Source organism: Bubalus bubalis, chromosome 10 (genome assembly GCF_019923935.1).
Source record: "Bubalus bubalis isolate 160015118507 breed Murrah chromosome 10, NDDB_SH_1, whole genome shotgun sequence".
Classification (NCBI taxonomy): Eukaryota; Metazoa; Chordata; class Mammalia; order Artiodactyla; family Bovidae; genus Bubalus; species Bubalus bubalis.
The window spans coordinates 72109957-72135397 of record NC_059166.1 but is presented as its reverse complement, the minus strand read 5'-3'; the positions used below and the strand labels follow the sequence as shown (position 1 = coordinate 72135397).

The 25441-nt window shown below is 37.0% G+C and overlaps 1 protein-coding gene across 8 annotated transcripts in view; it reads left to right on the top strand.

The window, feature by feature from the left end:
• FAM184A (family with sequence similarity 184 member A) overlaps nucleotides 1-22646 on the top strand; it is a 123891-nt gene extending 101245 nt beyond the window's left edge. The window contains exons 11-19 of one of the 8 annotated variants that reach the window (XR_003112050.3): nucleotides 1217-1370; nucleotides 5664-5791; nucleotides 7138-7322; nucleotides 7762-7908; nucleotides 15908-16025; nucleotides 17913-18017; nucleotides 20502-20737; nucleotides 21557-21651; nucleotides 22297-22646. Coding sequence is in view for 7 of the 8 variants with exons in the window: in XM_025294768.3 (XP_025150553.3) it covers nucleotides 1217-1370; nucleotides 5664-5791; nucleotides 7138-7322; nucleotides 7762-7908; nucleotides 15908-16025; nucleotides 17913-18017; nucleotides 20502-20737; nucleotides 22297-22378 (1155 nt within the window). In the remaining variant the exon portion in view is untranslated. The other 7 variants (XM_025294774.3, XM_025294769.3, XM_025294772.3 and 4 more) reach the window with 7 other exon arrangements.
• The last annotated feature ends 2795 nt before the right edge of the window (nucleotides 22647-25441 follow it).

The window sequence follows — 25441 nt, the reverse complement described above, 5'->3', positions numbered from 1 at the left end:
ACATATACACATTTTAATCCTTTATTTGGGTATAGACACTATTTTAAGAAATGGTATGTTATTTAAAAATTGTTAAAAGAAAAATGTCATACTCTTAAAAACAACTAATTTGCTGGTACAGTAAGTTTAGTCTATTGATATTGTCCAAAAAAATCAAGGGGGTTCCTTTGGTTAATAATTCAACCTTAGCATTGCTAAATACTCTATTCATTGGATTCCATTTGTGAATTATGATAACACATAAGCTTACATATCATACTTTAATTTTATACAAACAGTCTTTTCAGAACTATAATCATTTTTCAGAAGAAATCAGAACTGGCAATTTTATTGTCTGTCATTAGGTAGCCAAGCTAACCCTAAGTCATGTTGCCTGTACTCAAAGTCCTTTATTTTACCTATATTCAAAGGAACCTATACTTTATGTTTCAGAAAGAATATAAGTAGCCAAATAATAATTTTTAAAAGCATTTTAGAGTAGTGATTGAAGAAACACAGCCCTACTTACAATGTGGTCGCTTTCTCGGAAACCTTTCTAGATTACAGTAAGAAAAACCCTTCCTGGCACAGTTCTGTCTCTACACCTGAAGTACCCTGAGCTTTGTTTTTACACTCTTGTGGCCATATATTTTCTCCTTGTCTTGGCCACATGTACATAGTCTGTTCCTCTGGCTAGGCTTTTAAAACTAACCACATGAAAGTCTTCAGTTTTCCAGCACATCCTCTCAGAGCTTTTGCTTCTGTTCACAAATGCAGGAGCAAAGAAAGGATGACTGTAGGAAAAAGCTACAAACACTTTTTAAGATTGGAGCTGTAAAAGCCCTCCTCTCTTCCTAATCAGGAGATCTTTCCTGATCTGCCCTCCTCCACCTCTTTGCTGAGTCTAAGTCTATGCACACAGAAGAATTATTTGTTAATTTTTGGTGGTTTACATCTCCTTAGCTGTTTAAGAAAATAGCTTCATTTGGAAACTGCCCTAGGTAAAGGTTCTGTATCTCAATACAAACACTATATATTGACTCTGATTCATGATGATTATGCTCCTGAAGTGAACTTACTAGTTTATTTTCTGGTGATGATCTTATAACTAGTTTTCTTGAAATAAATTAGACATCTGTTTTCCTTAAATAATGAGTTTTAGTCTTTTTTCAATTTTGTTTGCATTTCCCTTCCTGTAGTCTGGCATAATAATTTGAATATGTTTCTCTCATTCTAGGCTCTTGAAAGTCATTTACAACAGAAACATTCTGCAGAGCTTCAATCATTAAAAGATGCACACAGAGAATCAATGGAGGGCTTCAGGATAGAAATGGAACAGGAACTTCAGACACTTCGGTTTGAATTAGAAGATGAAGGAAAGGCTATGCTTGGTATTTTGAAATGATTATACTCCTATCATATTTATTTTTACATCCTTCTAACTTGAAATTCAATAAGAAATTACAAAACTGTACTCTTAAAATTTGAAACCTCAGAATTACTATCTGAGTGTTGTTCCTATTATATTTGAAGTTACTGGATGAAGGAGCAAGTGTTGGCGGAGTAGAATGGATAGAACACACATGGTAAAGTGAGGTTCCCTCAACGTTCTCTGTACTTTGGCTGTGTAAGCGACACACAGTGGGGCTTCCATTTGTCGTTAAGGGACTAACGCGTTAGTCCGTGACATTCATACTTCCCCACTATCAAGTGACTGAAAGGAATAGATAAGCATGGAACCACATGTCTTTAGGGTGTATCATCATACTGGTTTTTTTCCCCCCGCTTTAGGATTTTGTTTCAATGGGGAAAGTCATGTTTTGGTCTGACTTTTTATATGGGTATTTATAGAGGTTATATTAAATAGGATTTTTATCTTTGAGGTGTTAAAATCATTACCTTTTCTATAGAAGATAATTGAGTTTGGAAAAAAACTGAAATGTATTTAAAGGGTTTTTTGTTTGTTTTTAATGTCATTTAATAACTTTTTATTCCTGTCATTTTATTTTCCTTGTTTTTTTTTTTTTAACCAAATTCTCCTAATGTTTTTCGTGTCTTTGTCACGCTTCAGTGAAACATTGTTTTCAAAGTAAGAATTGAGAAAAAAGAAGACCAAAGTTGTGAATATTTGGGGCCTCAAATGGAAAACCAGTTGACCCATTTGATCATCTCTGCTGTTGCTGGGAGTTGTAGGCCAGGTCGTTAGAGCTCTCTCCTCTTCCTGAGGAGAGGTAGAGATGGGCCAAGTGTTGGAACCCTTGTCCGCTGAAACATGATTTAAATGTGTCTTTGTTGACAAAAGGACTTCTTGTGATTTCTTAAACTTTTTATTTTGAGATAATTGTAGAATCACATGTGGGCATCCCTAGTGGCTCGGTGGTAAAGAATCTGCCTGCAAGGCAGGAGCCATAGGAGCCACAGGTTTGATCCACTGGGTCAGGAAGATCTCCTGGCGAACAGCATGACAACCCACTCCAGGATTCTTGCCTGAAGAATCCCATGGACAGAGGAGCCTGGCAGGCTACAGTCCATAGGGTCACAAAGGGTCAAACACAGCAGAAGTAACTTAGCACGCACATAAACCTTTTATTCTGAGATGATTCACATGAGGCTATATATTCACATGTGGGCTTCCCTGATGGCTCAGATGGTAAAGAATCTACCTGCAATGCAGGAGACCTGGGTTTTACCCCTGGGTTGGGAAGATACCCTCAAGAAGGAAATGCAGCCCGCTCCAGTATTCCTGCCTGGAGAATCCCATGGACAGAGGAGCCTGGTGTGCTATAGTCCATTGGGTTTCAAAGAGTCGGACACAACTGAGCGACTAACACTTTCACTTTCATAAGAAATAGTAGGGAGAGATCCTCTGAATGCTTTACCCAGTTGCCCCAAAGGTAACATTTTCAAAACTAAAGTGCATGTCACAGCCAGGATGTTGACATTGATGCAGACCCAGAAGACACAGAACATTCCCATCACCATGCGATCCCTACTGCCTGTATATAGCCACATGTACTTTACTCCCCCCCCCCCCCCATCTTTAACTTCTGGCAACCATTCATCTCTTCTGCATTTCTTTAATGTTGGCATTTTAAGTGTAAAGTTTAAAAATAAAATAAAAAAAAGAACATTGTAAATGGAATTGTACAATATATAACCTTTTGATATTGGCTTTTTTCCACTCAGCATAATTCTCTGCAGGTTCATTCAGGTGGTTATATGTATCAGTAGTTGTCCCCATAGTATTGACCTCTCATATTTATTGTCTTCACCCACTGAAGGACATCCATTTGTTTTGTGCAAATTTAGGCAGGAGTTGAGTTGCAGGAGTTTTTGTGCAAATTTAGGCAGGAGTTGGTTATATGATAATCATATGTTTAATTTGTTAAACATCCCCACCAGCAAGGTACAAGTGACCAAGTTTCTTCACATCCTCACCAGCATTCAATGTGTTATTTTGTATTTTAGCCATTCTGGTAGGAGTGTAGTGATATCTCATTGTGAATTTTACTTTGCATTTCCCTAATGGCTAATGGTATTGAGGATTTTTCCATATGCTCATTTACCATTTGTGTATCTTCTTTTCCAATTTGATTATTTCTGTTTTTACACCCATCTGTGGCTTCAGTGACCATCTGTTGTGCTGTGACTCCAAATATGTATTTCTAGACCAAGAAGGTCTATGGAGAAGGAAATGGCAGCCCACTCCAGTGTTCTTTCCTGGAGAATCCCAGGGATGGGGGAGCCTGGTGGGCTGCCGTCTATGGGGTCGCACAGAGTTAGACACGACTGAAGTGACTTAGCAGACCAAACTACTTGCCTTGTGAATTAGATTTATACTTTTTACAACTTTTTAGACTTAGATATTCTAACTCACACTCTATGTTTTAAAATATTAGCTCACCATCTCCCTCACTTCTAAAATATGTTTCCATTTCTCAAGTTTCCACTTGAATTTATGGTATCACTGTTTACTGAGTTGCTAAAACTATGAATCTAGGAGGTGCCTTCAACCTTTTTTCTTTGCTGCACATCCTGTTAGTTCCTCCTCTTAAATATTCTCTGTATCTGTTTCCTCTTCTTTCATCCTTCTGCCACACTTGATTCACGGTTGTACCATTTCTCACCTGAATTATTGCCGCAGCCTTCTTGCTAATCTCTCTTCTACAGTCCATTCTCCAGACTCCAGTTGGGTTAATTTTTGCTTAACTCAAGTCTCACCATGTGACTTTAATCCTTCAGTGATTTCTTGTGTCCTTCCTTAAGTTCTGAAGCAGCCCAGCACCAGGGGAAACAACTTATGAGGCTCTTGGGAGGAGCTTAAATTGATTTGCTACAAGTACAGCATTTCTTTTTTTTTTTAAACAAACTTTTTACTTTATATTGGGGTATAGCCAATTAACAATATTGTGATAGTTTCAAGTGGCGAACAAAGGGATTCAGCCATACATATACAAGTATCCATTCTCCCCCAAAGTCCCCTCCCATCCAGGCTGCCGCATAATATTGAGCAGAGTTTCCTGTGCTATACAGTAGGTCCTTGTTCGTTATTCATTTTAAATATAGCAGTGTGTACGTGTCCATCGCAAACTCCCTAACTATCCCTTCCCCTAGTAACCATAAATTTGTTCTCTAAGAAGCATAGCATTTCTTTGAAATCTCATGTTTTAGCTTTGAAATTTGTAATTTGTATTTTACTCATATCTTCAGTATTAATATAAAAACAGTGACTTTTCCAGAAATCTTCAGGTCAGATTCATGTTTCAGAAGATGGCATAGGTCCACACATTTTCAATATCTTAGTTTGAGGACTGTGAATCAAAACTTGCAATGGAAAGCATTTGTATTAAAAAAAGCTTTCTCAGAACTGGGCTCCATTGTCTTTCCAACATGACGATTTGCTCTGTGGGCGCTTGCCACACCAAACTTTTTATAGTTTGTCTGATAGACCAGGTTCTTTCTGCTTTTGCATATGTTAGCCTGTGTTACTGTGACAATTCCTTTGTGATCCTGTCCCCAGTTTCCCTCTCCTAGGAAATCTGGGTTCTTGACACCCCCCCCTACTCTCATTATAACCTGTGTTCATCTCTGATACCCCACTTAACTCCTTGACATGATGTTTTTCCCTCTAGCCTGTGCAGTTATAAAAACAAGGTTATATTTTATTCTCCCCCTTAGTATAGTACCTGGCATTCGGTATGTGTGGATTTTATGAAATAATCTCAAATTCAGATTAAAATGATGACTTCCAAATCACCAGGGACATTTACCAGAGAGTGCTTAACATCATTGATGGATATTGTGGAAGAAGTCTTACCTGGGTGGGAAGTTACCTCCTAAATATATGTTATATTCTACTAGTGAGTGAGAAGAGTTTTAAAAATTTCCTTTCTGTTAGCACCTTGCTTGCAAACGGAAAGCTTATACAGAAATATCTTGATTCATTTGAGCAGCTGAAAATTTTCTTATCCTCATCAAAGCTAGATGAACCTCTAAATTGATACTTTATGATAGTCTGTAGTAGTCTAATAGGCATACGCAATTCTATGATATTTTAATGGAAATATATATGTCCTAATTTTAAAAAATAATACTTTGAAAATACTTTGTAATTTTTATAATCTTTATCTAAAATACTAATATTTTTAAAATACACTAAATCCCTTTTTTCCCTTGGATTCCAGCTTCCTTACGCTCCGAACTAAACCAGCAACATGCAGCTGCAATTGACTTGTTAAGGCATAATCATCATCAAGAATTGGCAGCTGCTAAAATGGAATTAGAGCGAAGCATAGACATCAGCAGAAGACAGGTAAAAGAGCATTGTGTTCTGTGATGACTTCTTAAATGTGAACAGATTTGAAAATGTTCACAATTTTATGAAAATTATTTTGTAATAACTAATATTTCACTAGTAATTATTTACTGTCTATATTAAAGAGTTATTTTTAAATAGAAATAGGTAATTTGACTTTAGTATAATGGTCAGTTTATTTTATGACCTTTCAGTTGAATATTTTGAATTTTATTTGCATTTTGAGTGAACAGTGAAGTGTGAATAATACAAAGAGTGAAAACAGAATACTATAAAAAGCAGTGTCCAGTGGAACTTGCCATGATGAGGGACCTGTTGTTTTAATATATCTGTCCTAAGGTAGACATGTCTAGTGTAACCAAGGACCTGATTTTTTAATTAGTTTTTATTAATTTATTTAATTGATTTCAGTTAATTTAAACCTGACTATAAATAGCCATATCAAATAGCACAGCCATAGAAGTAGCAGGTCCTCAGGAAGAAAAAAGATAATTTGTATTTCCATATCACTAGCACAGCTACTCTTCACACTTTAAATTTTTCTCATAAGTACTGTCTTTAATTAGATAGTTTGTATCCTGAATATATGTCTGGATGAAATGGATTTCTAAGCATAGTACAATGAAGGCCATTCTTTATCAGTTTATTACTAATGACTTTCACTTTGTTCTTCAAATATGTTAAATGATCAGCTCAAATTTTTCTTCATTACCCGAAAGCTTTAAATGAACTACCTTATAACCATGGAGGTAAGTTCTTTTCTCTTCAGCTAGACTGCTGCTGGAATTGACAATGTCTAGCTGCAGAATTTGCCGAAAGCAGTGACTTCTAGGAAGATGGAAGGGAGCTTATCTGTCAGACAAGATAACTGCTTAACCAGCATGAAGTAAATGAAGTCTTCTAAGCAACAGGATGTGTGTGTTTGGGGATGGCCTTCATTAGAGGCTGGTCCTTTTTAAATGAAAAGACAGTGGTACCAGCATTTTATGTCAAGACCACATAACTTTCTGAGTACATAAGAGCCCTGTGTTCTAATCTCAGCTATGCCACTGATTATAAGTCATTCTTGGACAAATCCTCTCTTTGGTATTCTTTTCTTAATCAGTAAAATGAGGGAGATGGGTTTATATGGTCTTTCAAGTCCCCTGTGGCCCTGAAATTACTGAAGCTGAATCTGTATAAACACTTCTTTATATATATGAGAATAGAGGTTTCCTGGTTTCAGCAGTTTGCTTTTGAAGCAATGTCAGATTTATTACATTTGACATTCCAGTATGTCATTTTCTTCCCCTTACAGAGAAAGTGAATAGGTAGAAAACTTTTCAGAACTATTTATTTTCCAGAGTAAGGAGCACATGTGCAGAATAACAGATCTACAGGATGAAGTAAGACACAGAGAGCATCACATCTCAGACTTGGATAAGGAGGTGCAGCACCTTCATGAAAATATAAATGCCCTGACCAAAGAATTGGAATTTAAGGGAAAAGAAATTCTCAGAATACGAAGTGAATCCAACCAACAGATGAGGTATGCCATTAATTACTGCAGAAGGAATTTGCAGTGTTACCTGAAAGACTATTGCAATGGTATTTAACAATACATGCCTATTTTCATGACTGGATAGCCTTCCAGTAAGATACTGGAGACCAGTTTTTACTTTGTTGACTATGTTATCATTTGACAGTAAAAGAAATGTTTATATTCTGAATGATGTATATGCATTTACTAACTTTTCAAATTATATATAAGTAAAATCTTTTAAAAATGTTATTTAAAAAAGCATTAAAGGAGACAACTTTAACAAGCTAGAAGATTAGAGCAAAGTAAGTACTTTAGACTGTTTCCAATGATTTTGTAATTTTCTATATATTATACCTAAAAACCATTTCAAATCTGGTAGAATATAGAAAGTTTTGAAAGCTTGACTTCAGAATAACATTCTCTTAACTAAAAATAAATTAAACAGGTTGCATGAACAAGATTTAAACAAGAGACTTGAAAAAGAGCTGGATGTCATGACAGCAGACCACCTCAGAGAGAAAAATATCATGCGGGCAGATTTTAATAAGACTAACGAGCTACTCAAGGAAGTAAATGCAGCTTTACAAGTGTCGTAAGTCACCTTATGTTAAAGAAAATTCACATGTGGAGAATAAATAAATTGAGGAGCACTGTGTCTCACCTCAGGTTAGCTAGTCTTGAATCGAATTAAGTGATATTTTAAAAAGAAAACTTAATGCCATATTACAGATGGTAATTGCAATATAATATATTATTTAATTAGAAGAAGGCAGTTGAATGAATATATTTAATCAGCTGCTGCTGCTACAATTTTACTAGAACAATACTTGTCCAAAGTGTCCCTCAGGGATCATGAACTATCACACCATGGTGAAAACTCAAAAGATATCCATATTGTGACCAGTGGGATTATTATGATCCTATATATATTAATAATACATATTTTGCCAAAATACCAAAATATCTTAAAGAAACAAATACGCCTCTTAATGGTAGTAATTCCTTGTAAGAACTAGATTAGGAGATATTGGGAATGGAGAAGAGCAAAAACTTCCCTCTTATTTTGTATTACTCTATTTACACATTGTTTGAATTCCTTCAACAAGCATTTGATTGTTTTATGATTTTAAAAATCAATAAAGGTAAAATATCACAAAATTACTACTTATACATAGTGGCTCCTATATAGTTAAAACCCAAAGTTCTAATAACTGGTTTATGTTTTTGTTGTGTATTTTTTTTTTTAACTTACTTGCCCCTCTCTTTTTTATATTGATTTATAAACTTCTATAGCCAATGCACCTGGCATTCACTCCATCTCTGTGGCCTAAACTGTGGTCCAATTTATCTCAGAAATAATTTACTCTGAGCTGCATCATATGGTTTATTCACCTTCAATCTCTCTTTTTCCAATCAATTAAAAAGGCTTCATTAAAAAATGTAAGTATTTCCACATAGTTTGATAAAGTCAAAATAGTGACTTAATTCCATTACCCTCAAAGTCAAACTTTTGGCTCGGGTGTGCCTTCTCTGCCTCATCACACAGTCATCCGTGTTCCCTGTCTGCTACTTGGCTGTCAGCCACACCGACACACAAGTTTCCTTCTGAGAGTCTCCTGTGTTGTCCTCTACAGTCTAGAATAACCTTCTGTGTCATTCCTATTACCTTCTTCCAGTCATCTCTCATTTCCTGCATTTAACCAGCCCAAGTCGCATAGTAAATATTGTTACGTATGTACCATATATGCCCACTTTATTACAGCTGAAACAGAAAACAGCCCCCCCACCCCTGACCCCCTACCCCGGTCATTGGCATTTACTTCAGTGGCCTCTGAGGTGAGGTGCTCTTTCTGATGGACCTACACAGAATTTTCCCATCAGTTGGCACTCAGTGAATATTTTACAAGTGAAAATTTTGAGGATTCCCTATAATATTTACTACTTCATAAAGTTACCATTGAAATGGTAGAGACTCATGAGATAATTTCCTCAGTCATAGTGGTTTTTGGTGTTTGTGGTTACTGGAGGCACTTTTTAAATCCTTTTGAGCTGCAGTTAGGAGCTCAGATACCTGCTGTGTAGAAGAGCTCATATCCTCACGCATTTTGCAGAAATGAGTTACAATAAACCCCAGGGCTGGGCTTTCCCTTCCTCTGACCTCTGTGTTACTTATCAGGCAGAGGCTGCAAAATCTCCCACTTCATACTCTGAGAAACCATGCTCACAGTAATAACCTCTGTCTGTCCGTATGTCCTGTCTCCTTAGGAATGTTAATTTACAAAGAGTAAAGGTTATATCGTTTTTACTTCTTTCTGTTTTTTATGGTTTTGAACATTATAAATTTTCAGTAGATAGTAAATAGTTTACTATTCAGTTTTAATCAAAGAATTAGTATTATCATAAGTCAAGTATTTTATCTGATTTTCTAGATCTACCATTTTTTTCTGCTTCAACTAGAAGCATTTTCTATGCTAAACCAACCATATTTCTTTTTTCACCTGCTATCATCATGAAATTAGCCTCTAGTTTTAGGTATCTACTCATTTAGTTAAAAGCAAACACACATACAAATGTATTTAGACCAGCAACGTCTAACAGATTTTTCTGTAACAGCAAAAATGTCCAGTATAGTAACTGCTAGCCACAAAGGCTATTGAGCACTTCAGACAGTGGCTGGTGAAACCAAGAAACTGAATTTTTAACTTCATTTAATTTTAACTAATATAAATGTTAATAGCCACATATGGGCTAGTGGCTTCCATATTGAAAAGAAGAATTTTAGACAGTTGGATATTTCTGACCCATATCCTCAAATGCAGCCTGCTAGGATCTGCTGAATGGATTTAGACAGAGGTGGAATGCAGGGAGGGTCCATCTTGGTTTAAGGAACTGGGAAGAACAACTTTTGGACTACTTTCAGCCTGTTTCAAAGAACTAAGGGCACCCTATTAAAGTTCCTAGTCAACTGCATGCTGACTTTGAAGCTTCAAAATCAGGAACCCCCTGTGGATCCTCGGCAGTGGGTGTGTTGGAGGGATCAGCGGAAGGTGGGTCCACCTGCAAGGTTGAAATCAGGAGCAGAGGGGCCTCTGAAGCAACTGGACATTTGTTTCTGTTCCTGTCCCAAGCCCTTGTTTGGACTCCAGGGAAATGAAATGGGGACAGAAATTTAAAGGAGAGAACCTAGAGAACATTGTAGAAATAGTGATAAGACTTCTGTATCTGTTACAGAATGATTACCAGCAATCTTCTCTAGTGCTGGGTGTTAAAGCCTACTTAGGTTTTTAGATATTCTATAGAAATCATTTTATTTTTTTTGAATGGTATAGTATCTTAGTAAAAACATTGTATCTAAGAAATACGTCATGGTTTTTGTTTTAGAAACAAATGAGAGAATGGGCTATTTTTTAAAGAATTGTGTTTGAGCTAAATGTAAATATACACAGAACTTGGAGTCATGGCAGACTATATTACGCAAAAAAAAAGGTGATTTGCCTCAGAGATGATTATTGTTTAGGTTATTTTACCTTAACTTCTCACTGTACTGGGCTTCCCTTGTGGCTCAGCTGGTAAAGAATCTGCCTGCGATGCAGGAGACCTGGGTTTGATCCCTGGGTTGGGAAGATCCCCTGGAGAAGGGAAAGGCTACCCACTCCAGTATTCTGGCCTGGTGAATTCCATGGACTGTATAGTCCATGGGGTTGCAAAGAGTCGGACACGACTGAGTGACTTCCACTTTCTCACTGTACTGAGGGCTTCCCAGGTGGCGCTAGTCGTAAAGAACCCACCTGCCAGTGCGGGAGACAAGACACAGGTCCTATCCGTGGGTTGGGAAAATCCCTTGGAGGAGGGCATGGCAAAGCTTTCCAGTATTCTTGCCTGAAAAATCCCATGGACAGAGGAGCCGGGCGGGCTACAGTCCATGGGGTCACAAAGAGTTGGACACAACTGAAGCAACTTAGCACTGTGGCACTGTACTGAAGCCAAAAGATAATTTCTTCTTGGGGGAAACACTGAGTTTCTGTTCAGTTCAGTCGCTCAGTTGTGTCCCACTCTTTGCGACCTCATGGACTGCAGCACACCAGGCCTCTCTGTCCATCATCAACTCCTGGAGTTTACTCAAACTCATGTCCATTGAGTCGGTCATGCCATCCAACCATCTCATCCTCTGTCGTCCCCTTCTCCTCCTGCCTTCAGTCTTCCCCAGCATCAGGGTCTTTTCCAGTGAGTCAGTTCTTCCCATCAGGTAGCCAAAATATTGGAATCTCAGCTTCAGCATTAGTTCTTCCAATGAATATTCAGGACTGATATCCTTTAGGATGAACTGGTTGGATCTCCTTGCAGTCCAAGGGACTCTCAAGAGTCTTCTCTAACACCATAGTTCAAAAGCATCAATTCTTCAGTGCTCAGCTTTCTTTACAGTCCAACTCTCACATCCATACACGACCACTGGAAAAACCATAGCCTTGACTAGACGGATCTTTGTTGGCAAAGTAATGTCTCTGCTTTTGAATATGCTGTCTAGGTTGGTCGTAACTTTCCTTCCAAGGAGTAAGCGTCTTTTAATTTCATGGCTGCAGGCACCATCTGCAGTGATTTTGGAGCCCAAAAAATAGTCTGTCACTGTTTCTGTACTTGGACTTTAAGTAGATTTGTGCTGTGTTTTTATGCTCAGTTGCGTCTGACTCTTTGTGACCCCTTGGACTGTAGCCCGCTAGGCTCTTCTGTCCATGGGATTCTCCAGGCAAAAATACTGGAGTGGGTTGCCATTTCCTCTTCCAGGGATCTTCCCGACCCAGGGATCAAACCTGTTTCTTGCTTTTCCTGCATGAACAGATGGATTCTTTACCACTGCGTCAATAATCCCTAATTAAAAAGAAGTTCTCCACCGCATTAGAATTACTCTTTAAAAGTTGTTTGAGTTTTTAATATAGTACCCTAGTAGTTCATTGTTGTTTGATTTTTAAATTGCCGTAAGGTTATTTTCATAATCTTTGTGAGGTCAGGATGTAGGTGGTTCTATTGTCACAAGGTTGAGTCTGTGCCTATAATTTATGTGAAAAGAAAAGTTTAATGTTATACTGCTTGAATTACTTTATTTCCTTTCCTTAAGGCTATAGGAGAAAGGTGGTATATTAGAGTTCTTTCATCTTATACAATTAAAATTCTAAAATAGATATGTGACTATTGTTGTTTGGCTCTAAAAGCTCAACTTACTGATTTTTTTTTTTTTTTTTTTTGGTCAGTTATTTTAAAAACGTAGAAGGACTATCAACTTGGAAAATTCTTATGTTCTTATGCAGCTTTTTAAGCATTCATAGTTTTGGTTAGTGTTGTCCAGGAACCATAGACACTGACCTATATACTCTCAGAGTGAAAAAAAAAAAGGGGGGTGGGGCATGTGTGCCTGGTGACCCTAATTAATAATTTTATATGCTCTACTTCTGTCTCTTCGCTCTTTGTGTTACTTCTAATGGGAATCTGTATTCCCATTAGAGTAAAAGGCTGTATGTACTTGCATGGTTCCCTCAAGGCAGTGTTTGCTAGGCTTTAATCTTTCCTATAAAGCCTTTGGGAAATTGGTAATTTCTGTCCACCTATGATACTATTTTCTTAATATTTTTAATTGACTCATTTTAATCAGCTTTTCCTGTTAAATTTTTAACTCTGCAGTTAAACCATAATTACTACTGAAAAATATTTTTCATTATTCTAAATAGAAGCAAAGCTATAATTATATAGTTTCTTGAAAATACAACAATGTTATTACATCCTGGCTAGCACTGATGCCCAGGAGAAGGCAATGGCACCCCACTCCAGTACTCTTGCCTGAAAAATCCCATGGACGGAGGAGCCTGGTGGGCTGCCGTCCATGGGGTCGCTAACAGTCGGACACGACTGAGCAACTTCCTTTCACTTTTCACTTTCATGCATTGGAGAAGGAAATGGCAACCCACTCCAGTGTTCTTGCCTGGAGAATCCCAGGGATGGGGGAGCCTGGTGGGCTGCCGTCTATGGGGTCGTACAGAGTCAGACACGACTGAAGCGACTTAGCAGCAGCAGCAGCAGTGATGCCCAAGGCCTGCTTGAGAGTTGTGGAACAGTGTAATAAGCATATATGTTATGAAGGCCATTCAAGATACACAGAACCAAACAGACTTTTCTCTTCATAATCCAAATGATTAAAGGAGAACAAACTAAAAACCATCTCCTGTATTACTAGTTGTTCACACCTAGTCTTTGGTAAGCAGCTGGCTTAGAGAACTATGTGGGGCAATTGAAGAAAGATTGATGGGTGTTGACTTGAGTGGATATAGGAAGAGTACCAAGTGTACTCCCCCCATCAGGAGTTTGAAAGACTGGTAATTCTTGAAATACGTTTGCAGATTAAATCTTCATCATATTACTTGTTCTCTCCTTTAATGCTTTCTCATTTGTGTTTATATGGATGTTTCTTCAATTTAATCAATTATTTTTTCCATTTAATATCCAGGTATCTTTAAAAAAAATCTTGGTGCTGTAAAGATATTTTGTGGAGAAGATTAACTGATAATTCTGTAGGTAAAGAATGTTAAAACAAAAACATACACTGGGATTTAAGTAGAGACCTTTATTATGCAGAAAGGTGGTTCAGGGATCTTAACTGACTGTTTTAGACTCACTTTACCTTGACTTCTCATTGTACTGGTACAAAAAGATCAACATAATGGTTTAAAATAAGGCTTTAAATTAAGATTTTTCTTTTTTTAACCACCATTTATTACCAGGTATTTTTGTACAGTCTCAGGAAACAGCTCAAAAATCCTGTACCTTATTTTTAACTGATAAAGTGCTCCAGTGACCCCTTGTGGCTGCTGTGGTGTGAAACACAAATGCCCTTTTCCCTGTTTCTCAAGCTTCTCAAAACCACTGCCCGTAAAATATATAGACCTTTGCCAGTACAGTGCCACGTCATGATAAAATGCAAGGTTACTGTATATGAGCTCAGTGACTTGTCACAGCAGCAGACAACTGATGTTAGTGAAACGAGCCTCACACTGGACTAACAAAGTCCCAGCGGATCCTGAGACAGCTGCTCCCTCGCTCCACACTTCTCCCCGTCTTACTTCCCTACTTCCCAGAGTAGAACTTTAGCCACGGGGCTGGATAGGGAACCAAAAATGTTATCTCCAAGTCTTTGGCCTGAGCTGAGTTAGTGGAGTTTACTGAAAGTACAAAAAATGCAGAGATTCTGGTACCCCTCTGGTATTGTGTGTGGGGGCTGGTGGTGGGTGGGAATGGCTTATCAAATCCTAGAGAATAGATCATCTAGAAGTTTCTCAATATTGAGTAAATACATTTTTCTGTCAATTTTCATTAACTGTAAGTTTTATTGAGCTTAAGTTTATTCTTTGTATTTTGAAAACAAGTTTTAAAAGTATTCTAATTATTTGAATAGTCTAAATTTCAGAGTGCTTTTTTTTCTTTTTTCAGACTAAGCTAGCGGTTTCTATTTCCATCCTCTTCACTGAGCCCTGTCCTATCCTTAGACTCTGCAGGGTCTGTAGCACCTCTGTTCATAAAAGTGGCCTCTGTTCTAGAATCTTCAGTGACATTTAGTTCTGTTACCTTCTCACTTCCTCCAGGGCAGATGAACAGGCCCAGAAGGAAATATAATTCTTCTTATTATCCAGTGAACCATTTTTTTTTTCCAGTTTATATGTACCAGCTGATACATGGAATTTGTAAGCTGCATTTCCCATAAACCAGGAAAGAATAAGGTCATTTGTTTGTGTGCTTTGTTCCCCTTTCCTCTGTACCGTTTGTCCTTTTTATGTATGTTACCACACCTTCTGCCATCACACAATATTGTATGTGTGGTAAATTCTCTCAATAGTAAGCCTACATGTCCAGCATCAAGCCAGCATTGCTAGGTTAGTATATTATTTCTTCTACAGCACATACCTCACCTTATTCCCGTATATACTTAAACAACTTAAAAATGAGTGAATTCTTACAAAGTGAAGTCGCTCAGTCGTGTCCAACTCTTTGCGACCCCATGGCCTGTAGCCCACCAGGCTCCTCCGTCCATGGGATCCTCCAGGCAAGAGTACTGGAGTGGGTTGCCATTTCCTTCTCCAGAGGATCTTCCTGACTCAGGGATCGAGCCTAGGTCTCCCGCATTAGAGGCAGACGCTTTAACCTCTGAGCCACCAGTGATCTGCAAAGTCTCTAATAACACCATCTACCCTTAAAGAGCCTTAAATAACACTACCTCTCTTTTTTTTTTAACTTTTTATTTGTATTGGGGTATAGCCAATTAACAATGTTGTGACAGTTTCAGGAGAACAGCAGACAGACTCAGCCATACTTATTCATGTATTCATTCTCCCCTAAACTCCCCTCCCCATCCAGGCTGTCACATAACATTGAGCAGAGTTCCATGAAGTAACACTAACTCTTGAGGTAGTCATGATGTTTACAAGTTTTAGGAAAAATCTTTGTTTGACTATGTAAATTTTGTGTGTTCAGCTGGACTAATTTGAAAAATATAGGCATTACAAAATAATGTTTGCATCATATCAATGAACTAAAGGTTTTCTTGTTTTTAGACTAGAAGAGATGGAAGAAAAATATCTAATGAGAGAATCAAAACCAGAAGATATACAGATGATTGCAGAATTAAAAGCCATGCTTACAGAAAGAGACCAGGTCATAAAGAAGCTAATGGTAAATTGTTTTGGTTTTGCAAAGTGGGAGGTTATGGTGTAACTATGTTAATAATTAATAGACTGTTGAATGGGAAAACATTTTTAAGTAATGCTAAACAAAAGGTGAAAAAGTACAAAATATGTATTATGATTGAACATTTGTTAAAATGTTTTACAAGGATAAATACAGTTTTAAAATTTAAACTTGGTATTAGTGTAAGGAGATTTTTTTCAGTAACTTTTTTAAAAAATGCTTTTTAATACATATTGAATGTTCAGTAATATGTCATTGCCAGTGTACAGTTAATAAACTATTGAAGTGTGTGTGTGTGTATGTACTGTACATGTAGAATTAGAATTGGATGGAAAAGAACATTCAGCACATACATGCATTAGCCTGCAGTCTGTACTTCCAATTAGTCATGTTAACTTCCTAAAGTGTATTCCACCAAAACCTGATCCAAAGACATACTTCATGGAAAAAGGATTCCATTGTCTTAGGGTTTCCCTAACAAAAGCTACCGGCTCTCTATTGAGAGTCTCGATGCACACTGAGGTGTTAGGGGCTCTGAGAAGTCCATCAGGGAAGAAAATACAGATTTAACAATAAATATACTGCTTTCATTAGAGTCATTATTCTTCAAGAATAAAAATACACAAATGTTTTAAAATTCATAAAACATTTCAGAATCTTCTAAAATTATATGACCTGATCAGTAAGTAAAATATTGCTTTTTACTGCCACTGACAAATAAAAATCGGAGTAAAACTAGAAATGGAATGCTAACCATTGTATTTGCTCATTGATTTCTTCATAACAGCTTTGGATATTAACGTGCAAAGAGAGTCTAAGAGTGTTTACATTTGAAGTTCTTGTTCCTTAACATGTTTCTTGAAGCATTTAGGAAAGCCATCCTGTTTCATGGCATTAGAAGTTCCTGCCAAAAGCAACAGGTAGTTGACTGGGGGTTCATAGATGAAACCCAGAAGCAGGCATTGGAAAGACAGAGTATGAGCTACTTCATCCTGCTAAACACCCATTTTCCCAAGCTTTGTGAACATGAGCACGTGCATCTTAGCTTGCTCTGATAGCAGTAGATTCAGAAAAATGACCTTATATTCCATCTATGAAATCAGCAAATGTATTACTATTTTTTAATCTGTGGTAGAAATCGCTGTTGATTTTCCAGTTTTAGCCACAGGGTAGTGTAGAGTCTTTTCACTACTCCCTGATTCTATGAACTGTGAGGCACGTGGGCTAAGATTAACAATGCAAATTATAGTCAGTGGTAACTAGAAGGGAGCTGAATGATCTAGTTCTACTAGAGCATAGCCCTGCCGTTCACAACACAGTGATCCATTTACTTATGTGTTTACTTCCTACAGTCTGATTGTAGGAAGCACTTGGTGAAACGAAAGGCAAAGGGCTTATCTCTGTATGGACCATTCACTTTTTCTCTATTCTGTGGTTACCACTGCTGATATATATTGATGTCTCAGAGAGCAGATTAGGACTCACCAAATGATACACCAAAGTGTCATCTTCATAGACGGAAACAACTCAGCCATGCACACAGCTTCATGAATACAAGTTAAGCCTAATCAAAACACACAGTCAGCTCTCTGGAAAAGAGATGGGCCAAATAGAGCGTTTAGCTCTAGCCTTGGAGGAAGAGGTATGAAAGGGTAGAGAGGAGTCCCAGAGCATAAGGTTTTAAAAGTGTTGAGAACTTACCAACCCGCCAACTTTAAGACCCTGGCAATTAGGTCTAGAACTCTTTGAATAATGTATATAAATTTTCATTCAGGTTTTGTATTAAATTTTGAACGAAATGGCATTTATATAGTTAAGATTTAAATAGTCAATAGAAAATGTTTAAGAAATGTTTGTAATCCTTTTGCATAGGAGGATAATAAATTTTATCAGCTGGAATTAGTCAATCGAGAAACTAACTTCAACAAAGTGTTTAACTCGAGTCCTACGGTTGGTGTTATTAATCCACTGATGAAGGTATGTGCTATAAACATTGTAAAATAGGAATGTGGTTTTAAACGTGATTAAAATTTTTATAAAATATTTAGAGCAGCATAGGATAAAGCTTCCAAAAAGTGTTTCCTTAAATTTAATAATCTAGGACTAAATCTATGAATTCTTTGTGTACTAATTTTCAGAATTAGATGCTAATAACATTCATTTATTTGCTGAGAATTCATATTCCTTATACCATTTCATTTTTCATATCTTTTTTTTTTTTTTAAAGCTAACTTCTGAGTCTTTTCAAGATAATTTCCATCATTTCCTTAGTGTTCACTATGCTCTGGGGAATCTTGAAAAGTACTCCAAGCAGTATATCCCCAACAGCTCTCCCTGCCATCATAATGGGCCTTGGGTTGGACATGCATTTTGTTACCTACTCGTCTTCAGACAATGGCCTTATTTCTCATGGCCTTATCACCTTTTTTTGATAATTAACATTGAAAATGACCTATTCTAACATTCTGTTGCTGTCTTAGGACAGATAGAAGAGCCTTATAGACAAATGAAATGGACATGGCTAAGCCTTGTACTCTTGGTGCCCCAGACTACTCTGGCTCCTGTTGTGGTACTGTAGGTATAATGGAGACTTAGTAAATATTTGTTCAGTAGCAAAAGGTCATATTTTCTTATAAGCTAGAACAAATCACTCTAGTGAATAAAGCAAGTAATAAAGAATAGTTATGTATGTTGGCTTTATAGGGATTACATATCTTTTAGCATAAATCAGTAGTAGAAATAAAAATGCCAGTGCTAAAGCTGGTTTTTTTCCCAATTCGTATTTCATTAATTTTCACATCATACCTAATTTCTCTTAGGCCTTTAGCCAGAAAAACTTCTGCTTTCCAAGCTCATAAAACTTCTGTTAAGAAGATGGGATCTATCCTTCCTTTACAAGTTAAACTGCTTCAAACTGTAAACTGTTTTCTAAAATGACTTAAATGATTTGTAAAATGGAATGGCATATAGAGCCTTTGCAAAAAAAAATAATTGGTGAATGAATGAATATAGTTAGTTTCAGTTTTTAAATTCATTATTTAGGTGACATAAGAGTTTGAGTGAACTCCGGGAGATGGTGATGGACAGGGAGGCCTGGCGTGCTGCGATTCATGGGGTTGCAAAGAGTCGGATATGACTGAGCGACTGAACTGAACTGAAGCTTTTAATTAAAAAGCTAGATTATGAGACTTGTTAAAACAAGATTATAAATATTTTATTTTTACTTATTTTATTAGAATTACATTTTTAGTCACAAGATCATTGTTGTAGAATGTTGTCAATGATACTTTTGATTTCTTAAAATAAAAAACTTAAGTAGTTTTGATTATGCCCTCTTATGACTAGAACAAGAAAATGCCAAAGATACATCTTCATAAATTTTGACTCCTAGTAGTGACTCAGTTTTCACAAATAATTCTGAAGACGGTATCACCCTTTATTTTTGCAGTTATGCTAAAATAGGCTTCTTTCCTGGGACTTTATGATTCACAGAAAATGACATAGAGGACAATGTCTAGATAATGAGATCATTATACATAAGGAAAAGGACCATCTTGTCTATTGTCTTTTTTTAAAATTCTGGAGTCATCTTACAAAAAAATTATTTCATACATTTAATTAGCACACTTTTAATAAAAGATGGGAATATTCAAAATATACATGTTAATTTTTATTCCACATAGCAAGATGATGTTCATTAATTCTACAAATGAATAGAGCTTAAAGCTAATGATTTGAAAGCCAATAGATATTAACAATCCACAGTTGTATTGCTGTTTTCATCTGTCAGTTTTAAAGACCAGTTAAAAGATTACACTGATCACTTTTGTTTTATAACTTTTAAATGTCTTAAAAGATTGTGAGCTAATTATGATACTACCAATGAATTGATAAATGAGACTTAAGTATACAGATTTCATTTTCCCTCCTCAGAGAGATGGTATAGTGAATTTAAAACCAAATTATTTCTCTAGGTCAGCTCTAAGTTCTAGGTAGAAATGTGAGATTTGTTTCAAACTAACTTTGCCAAGCATTTTCTCATTCCTTTTATTTTCCAGGCAAGGACTGCCTCCCTTTGACAGATGGCTAAAGTTCACGGACCTCTCTTTTAAAATTATGTTAACTTTTCACCTTTTCCTCATTTTAGCCTAAACCCATGCAACCTCGTGAGATCCATGAGATGTACTCTTTCCCTCTTTCCCTCCCGGTAGTCTTTACCCCTTGGCCTTCTCTCCACCCACCCTCCTCCCCATGAACCATTCCTAAACATTTCTTCCTCATTCTTTCTGTCCAAGCAGTATGTCTATCTGTGAGGGTTCCATGTAGATAAAGAACACCTCCAAAGATCCCCAGACCACATTTTGGGTAACACTGGTTCGTTTTAACATCCAGCTTCCAAAATTTTCCCATGCCAAATTTATTTCTTCTATTCTTCCTGTTTTCTCATTCGTTCTCATGCAGGCACTGTCCTCACATGTATTATTTTTAATGCAGCAAAAGAAGAAGAACGATAAGTCACCAACAAACAGGTTTGTGAGTGTTCCCAATCTAAGTGCTCTGGAATCTGGTGGAGTGGGCAATGGACATCCTAACCGCCTGGATCCCATTCCTAACTCTCCCGTCCATGATATTGAGTTCAACAGCAGCAAGCCACTTCCTCAGCCTGTGCCACCCAAAGAGCCCAAGACATTTCTGAGGTGAGCCCTGTCTCACCAGTGCAGTTTTTTCTTTTTTAACTTGAGAAATTTACCTTCTTACATTGCAGAAATCTACTACTTTAAGAACAGCCTAGCAAAAGAAATTTTACTGTGAAATATCTTCAAAATATATTTATCACCTCTCTAGAGAACTCCTTTTTGACTGTTAAAAACATTTTTTCTATTTTGTTGTCGGTCAGTTTTCTAAATGCTTAAAGAGGTGCTAATGTAATTATATGCTTAGAATTTTAATATGTAAGAATTATCACCAATTTTTCATTAACAACCCATCCTTATTACAGAAATTCAAAATATTTTTTATTAAGTGGCTTTTGTTTCTTATCTGTTTATTTTCCCCTTGCTTATTTATAAACATATATGCTTCTTGCCAAAATAAAAAAATATATACGCTCTGGGAACTTAATGATAAAAGTAGGAAATTTAGAAGAAAAGTTTTGTAGTTAACATTCCAATTTTATCTCAGAGTTCTCAAGTAAATGTATTAACACGTAAAATTAAAATGAAATTATTTGTTTACTCATGAAATAATTAAAGTCAGAAAGTACTGTTATTTTATGCTTACTGATTTTGTGCTGTTTTAAAATTTTTTGACTTGTTCTTACTAAATCTCCATGTCACTAGTAATAATCTTACAGGTAAACTACTTTTTTTTCTAAACTGATTAATGACTAGTTAATGACATTATTTCAAATAGAAAAGAAGATAGCAAGAATGAAAAATAGTCAAATACACGTTTGAATGTGTCTCCTGCTAAATACTTTGTGTTGCTTATTTTCCCTCGTGCATGGGTACGTTCAGGTATCATTAAGATGCATGTGCATGGGCTCAAGGAACATGGCTACTGGAGTTTCCATTACACATTGTTGCGTGCCTTGTAATTGCCCCCAAAGACGGTAGGGATGCTTTTATTTTCTTAACTAGCCCAAAGAATCTTTAGTTAGAGTTAAGATAAATATAAAGTATATAACTTCGAAGATGGAGGGGAAATTGGCTTTTTAATACATTCCTTTCCCCTAGAGTATCTGCTTGTGGAATTATGAAAGTTTAAATACACATACAGAAAAATATTATACCATGGTTTAGTCACTTAAATTAGTTATATTTAAGGACACATCTGTAAGAAATACTTGTGTCAGATTCTAAAAAAATTTTAATTAATGAAAAGCAAAAAGGTGCTGAACGAGAAGAATGTTATCTTGTTCTTATTTCCCGCAGTTCCTCCTGAACTTTTTTGTTCAAAGAGGGTCACGTTACTTTTCTCAACTGTCTGATATTTGGGTTTGTTTTCTTTTTTTTTTTTTTTTTTTGTAATTGTTGTGTAACATGGCTTCTCCTTAACGGACTTCATCTGAGCTGCTTCTGCACTCTCCTGGAGGGGAGACCCCCTCTAGTGTAGAGGAAATAGCCAAGCTTTAAAACGCATCTCCTGACATAGGGAACTAGTTGTGGTCGTCTGCCCTCATGTTTTATGTGCTTTTCCCTTCATTTTGCAAAACAGCTTAACGCTGGGTTACATGTCTCTCTCTTTATGAATCCAGTCCTCCTCAGAGTGAAGCTTCCCCGGTGGCTTCTCCAGATCCCCAGCGCCAGGAGTGGTTTGCCCGGTACTTCACGTTCTGAAAGAACTGCTTTGGCACAGTTCTGTGTGGACTGTTACTAAGAGCATGACCTTATACAGATCATTATGTGAGCAGGCTCTCCTGTGTCACACACTGTGAGAAAGTATGTGTCTCTGCAGTTGAAAATGCCCTGTACTTCCTGTGATATTTATTGGACTCACTCTAAGGTACTATATTATGTGTGTAATTATAACAGTTATTTTTATTTGAGATGGAAGAATCTTTAATCTTTGTAATTACTGCATAATAAATTTTGTTAGAACAAACAACGTTTTTCTTTTTTCTAGTAAGTTTGTTGGTAATTTTTAAATACTTTTAAACTCCAGGTAAGACTTACCAGAAAAAGTTTCACTGAATAATAATCATAAAATATCAATTATTTTACTTCAATAATAGCAAAGTCGGGATAGAGAAATAAATGTTATAACCTATTCATTTGTTGCATTGCCATGTATAACTGAATTGCCATGTATAACTAAAGTGTGTTCTCTAAATTTAGAAGGCTAGAATGAAAACACTTGTGGGAATTATGGACTTCCAAGTATATAAAATACTGCCAACTTATGTTTTTGGAATTATTCTGATAGTTAAGGACCTAGACTTTGCAGTACAGCATCTGTGCTCAGTATTAAGAAGCCAGCTTGTTGGTTTTCTAAAGAGGCAGTTTAGTATTGACACATGAACATGGACAAGTAACCACTGTCACATGTTAATGACACCTTTTTAAAGTTTTCAGTACACCTTGGCAGGCTACTACATTGTATCCTGTGGCCTAAAAGAGTGCATCCATTTCTAAGGGTGCTAAATTTAGCTGATTCAGTAATGTAGATTTTAGAAGAGCCTGGGTGAACATTCATATAAACATCTATGAATAAATATAATAATGTTAAAGACCAACTTTTTAAATGACTGCCACATGTCAGACACTGTGCTGAGAGGCCAGAAGAAAGATTATCATTTAATCTTCACAAAATCTTCAAGGAATAAACCATTGCATTTGAATATGCAGAGCTGGTAGTGTGTTGTTTAAGTTATCCTGAAAAAAAGCTTTTACCAAATGCTTGAATTTTTTCTTCAACTAAGAGACTGAATTTTCCAACAAAAAATGGTTAATGCTTATTTTAGAAAATAGTTATAAGCTCATTTTCTTGCCCCTTGTTTATGCATATCTCATAATTTGGACATTTACTTATCAAGGATTCGATGATTAGAATTCCTGCAGGTGACTTGGCTTCTCTGGTGGCTCAGACGGTAAAGCGTCTGTCTGCTAGATATGGACGTACAAAGATGATGAACACCTGTCCGCAAGGAGCTAATCATACACTTGCTGAAATAGTCTAAAACCAAACCTTTCTTTTTTTAATAGCAGTATCAGAAGAGACACAAATCAGTGTACAATGGGAGCAGAAAGGAGGAAGTGAGTTCTACCTAAGTGGTGACTACTTGCCGGTGATGTCAAGCTGACTAAGCTGGATATGGAAGTTGTACCCCAGTATAATATTTAAGAATGAGTAGCAATTAACCAGATAGACTAAAGGTGAGGCTGTTTAAGGTACAAGCTGAAACAGGAAAGAGCAGGCCAGCTGCATCCAGAGAACTCAGTGTAATCCTGTAGGACCATGGAGCATAATAAGAGTAGCCATTTCTTGAGCATCTACCTTGTATTAGGCAGTATAATTGTAACATTTTTAACCCTTCAGCCACCCAGATGAAGAACCTGAACTCCCTCTCTTTGAGCCCTCCCCACACCTTACACACAGAGAACTAGGAAAGCTTGAAACCTTGACCCTCTGCTACAGGTGTCCTGGAATGCTTAGTAAGAAATTCAACTTGATCCTCTAGATTTTAAGCAGGTAATAAATAGCATGTTTAGGCTTTTAATTGTTGAAAATCATTTCAAAATCAGCCAAAAACGTATTGGCTGCAATTTGTTCAGAAAAGATGGGGCCCTGACTGACAGTACAACTGATCCAAAATTTATTGAATTGGTTCAGATGAAGACTGAAAGGAAGAATTGTTAATGGGCATGGAAATGAGGGACTAAAGAGTGAAAATGTAGAACTGGTGGGAATTGGTGATAAATGTTTGTGGCACATGAAAGAAAATGAAGTGTGGGCAAAAGATGCAGTATGATTTCAGGTGTATTGAAATTAAAGTTTCTCTGGAATAATAAAAGCAGTTAAACACAAGGGTCTCGAGTATGGCAAGTATGAGCTCGAGAAAGCCAAAGGTGTGTGGATGAAAACAAGGAGCAGAGTTGGGCACAGAACTTAGGGGGACACCAACACTTAGAGGGCAGAACAAGAAGTAGAGTTATGGATCCCAAAAAGCATGATGTTGTGGAAGAAGGATGTTCAAAGAGAGAGCAGCCAACCAACAGTGCCAAGTGCTGTAGAGATCAGGAAAGGGAAATAACGAGAAGTGCCCATTGGCTCCAACAACTACAAAATGGTCTTAGCAAAAATAGGGTAAGTGGTGGCAACAAAAGCTAAATTCCCGAGAACTGAGGTGAACGGAAATTTAGAGAGTGCGTGAAAACCCCTCTTTGAAGAAATTTGGCTATACAGGTCAGGAGAAGGTGATAAGGAAAAGGGAATGTGGGGTCAGACGTGTTTTGTCGTATTTTGGTACTGGGGAGGGAGAGGAGAGAAGAGACAAACAGCAGTTTTGCAAGAACCTTCAACTGTGTCACTGGTTACATGTCGTAACATTAAAGAGATGGCCAGAGAAATATCATAACATTGTTAACGCTGTGATGGAATAAAAGTTTCAGCAAGACATTTTGATAGATATAAGAAGCAACATGGAATCCTAGAATCCTGGAGTTAGAAGGATGTAGAAGTTCTACATTTTCACTCTTTAGTCCCTCATTTCCATGCCCATTCTCTTCTGCTGTCCCATAGAATGCTTGACTCTCCCCTGTAACATCCCTTAGTGAACTTGCCTACTTCAGAGATCGGAGGCTCACCTCTGAGGCTCCCTTCCTCCCCACTGGCTCTGCCACCAAGTGTCAAGTATGTCTGTGACTCAGTCTCCTGGGCTGTGTAGTAAGATGGATACTCTT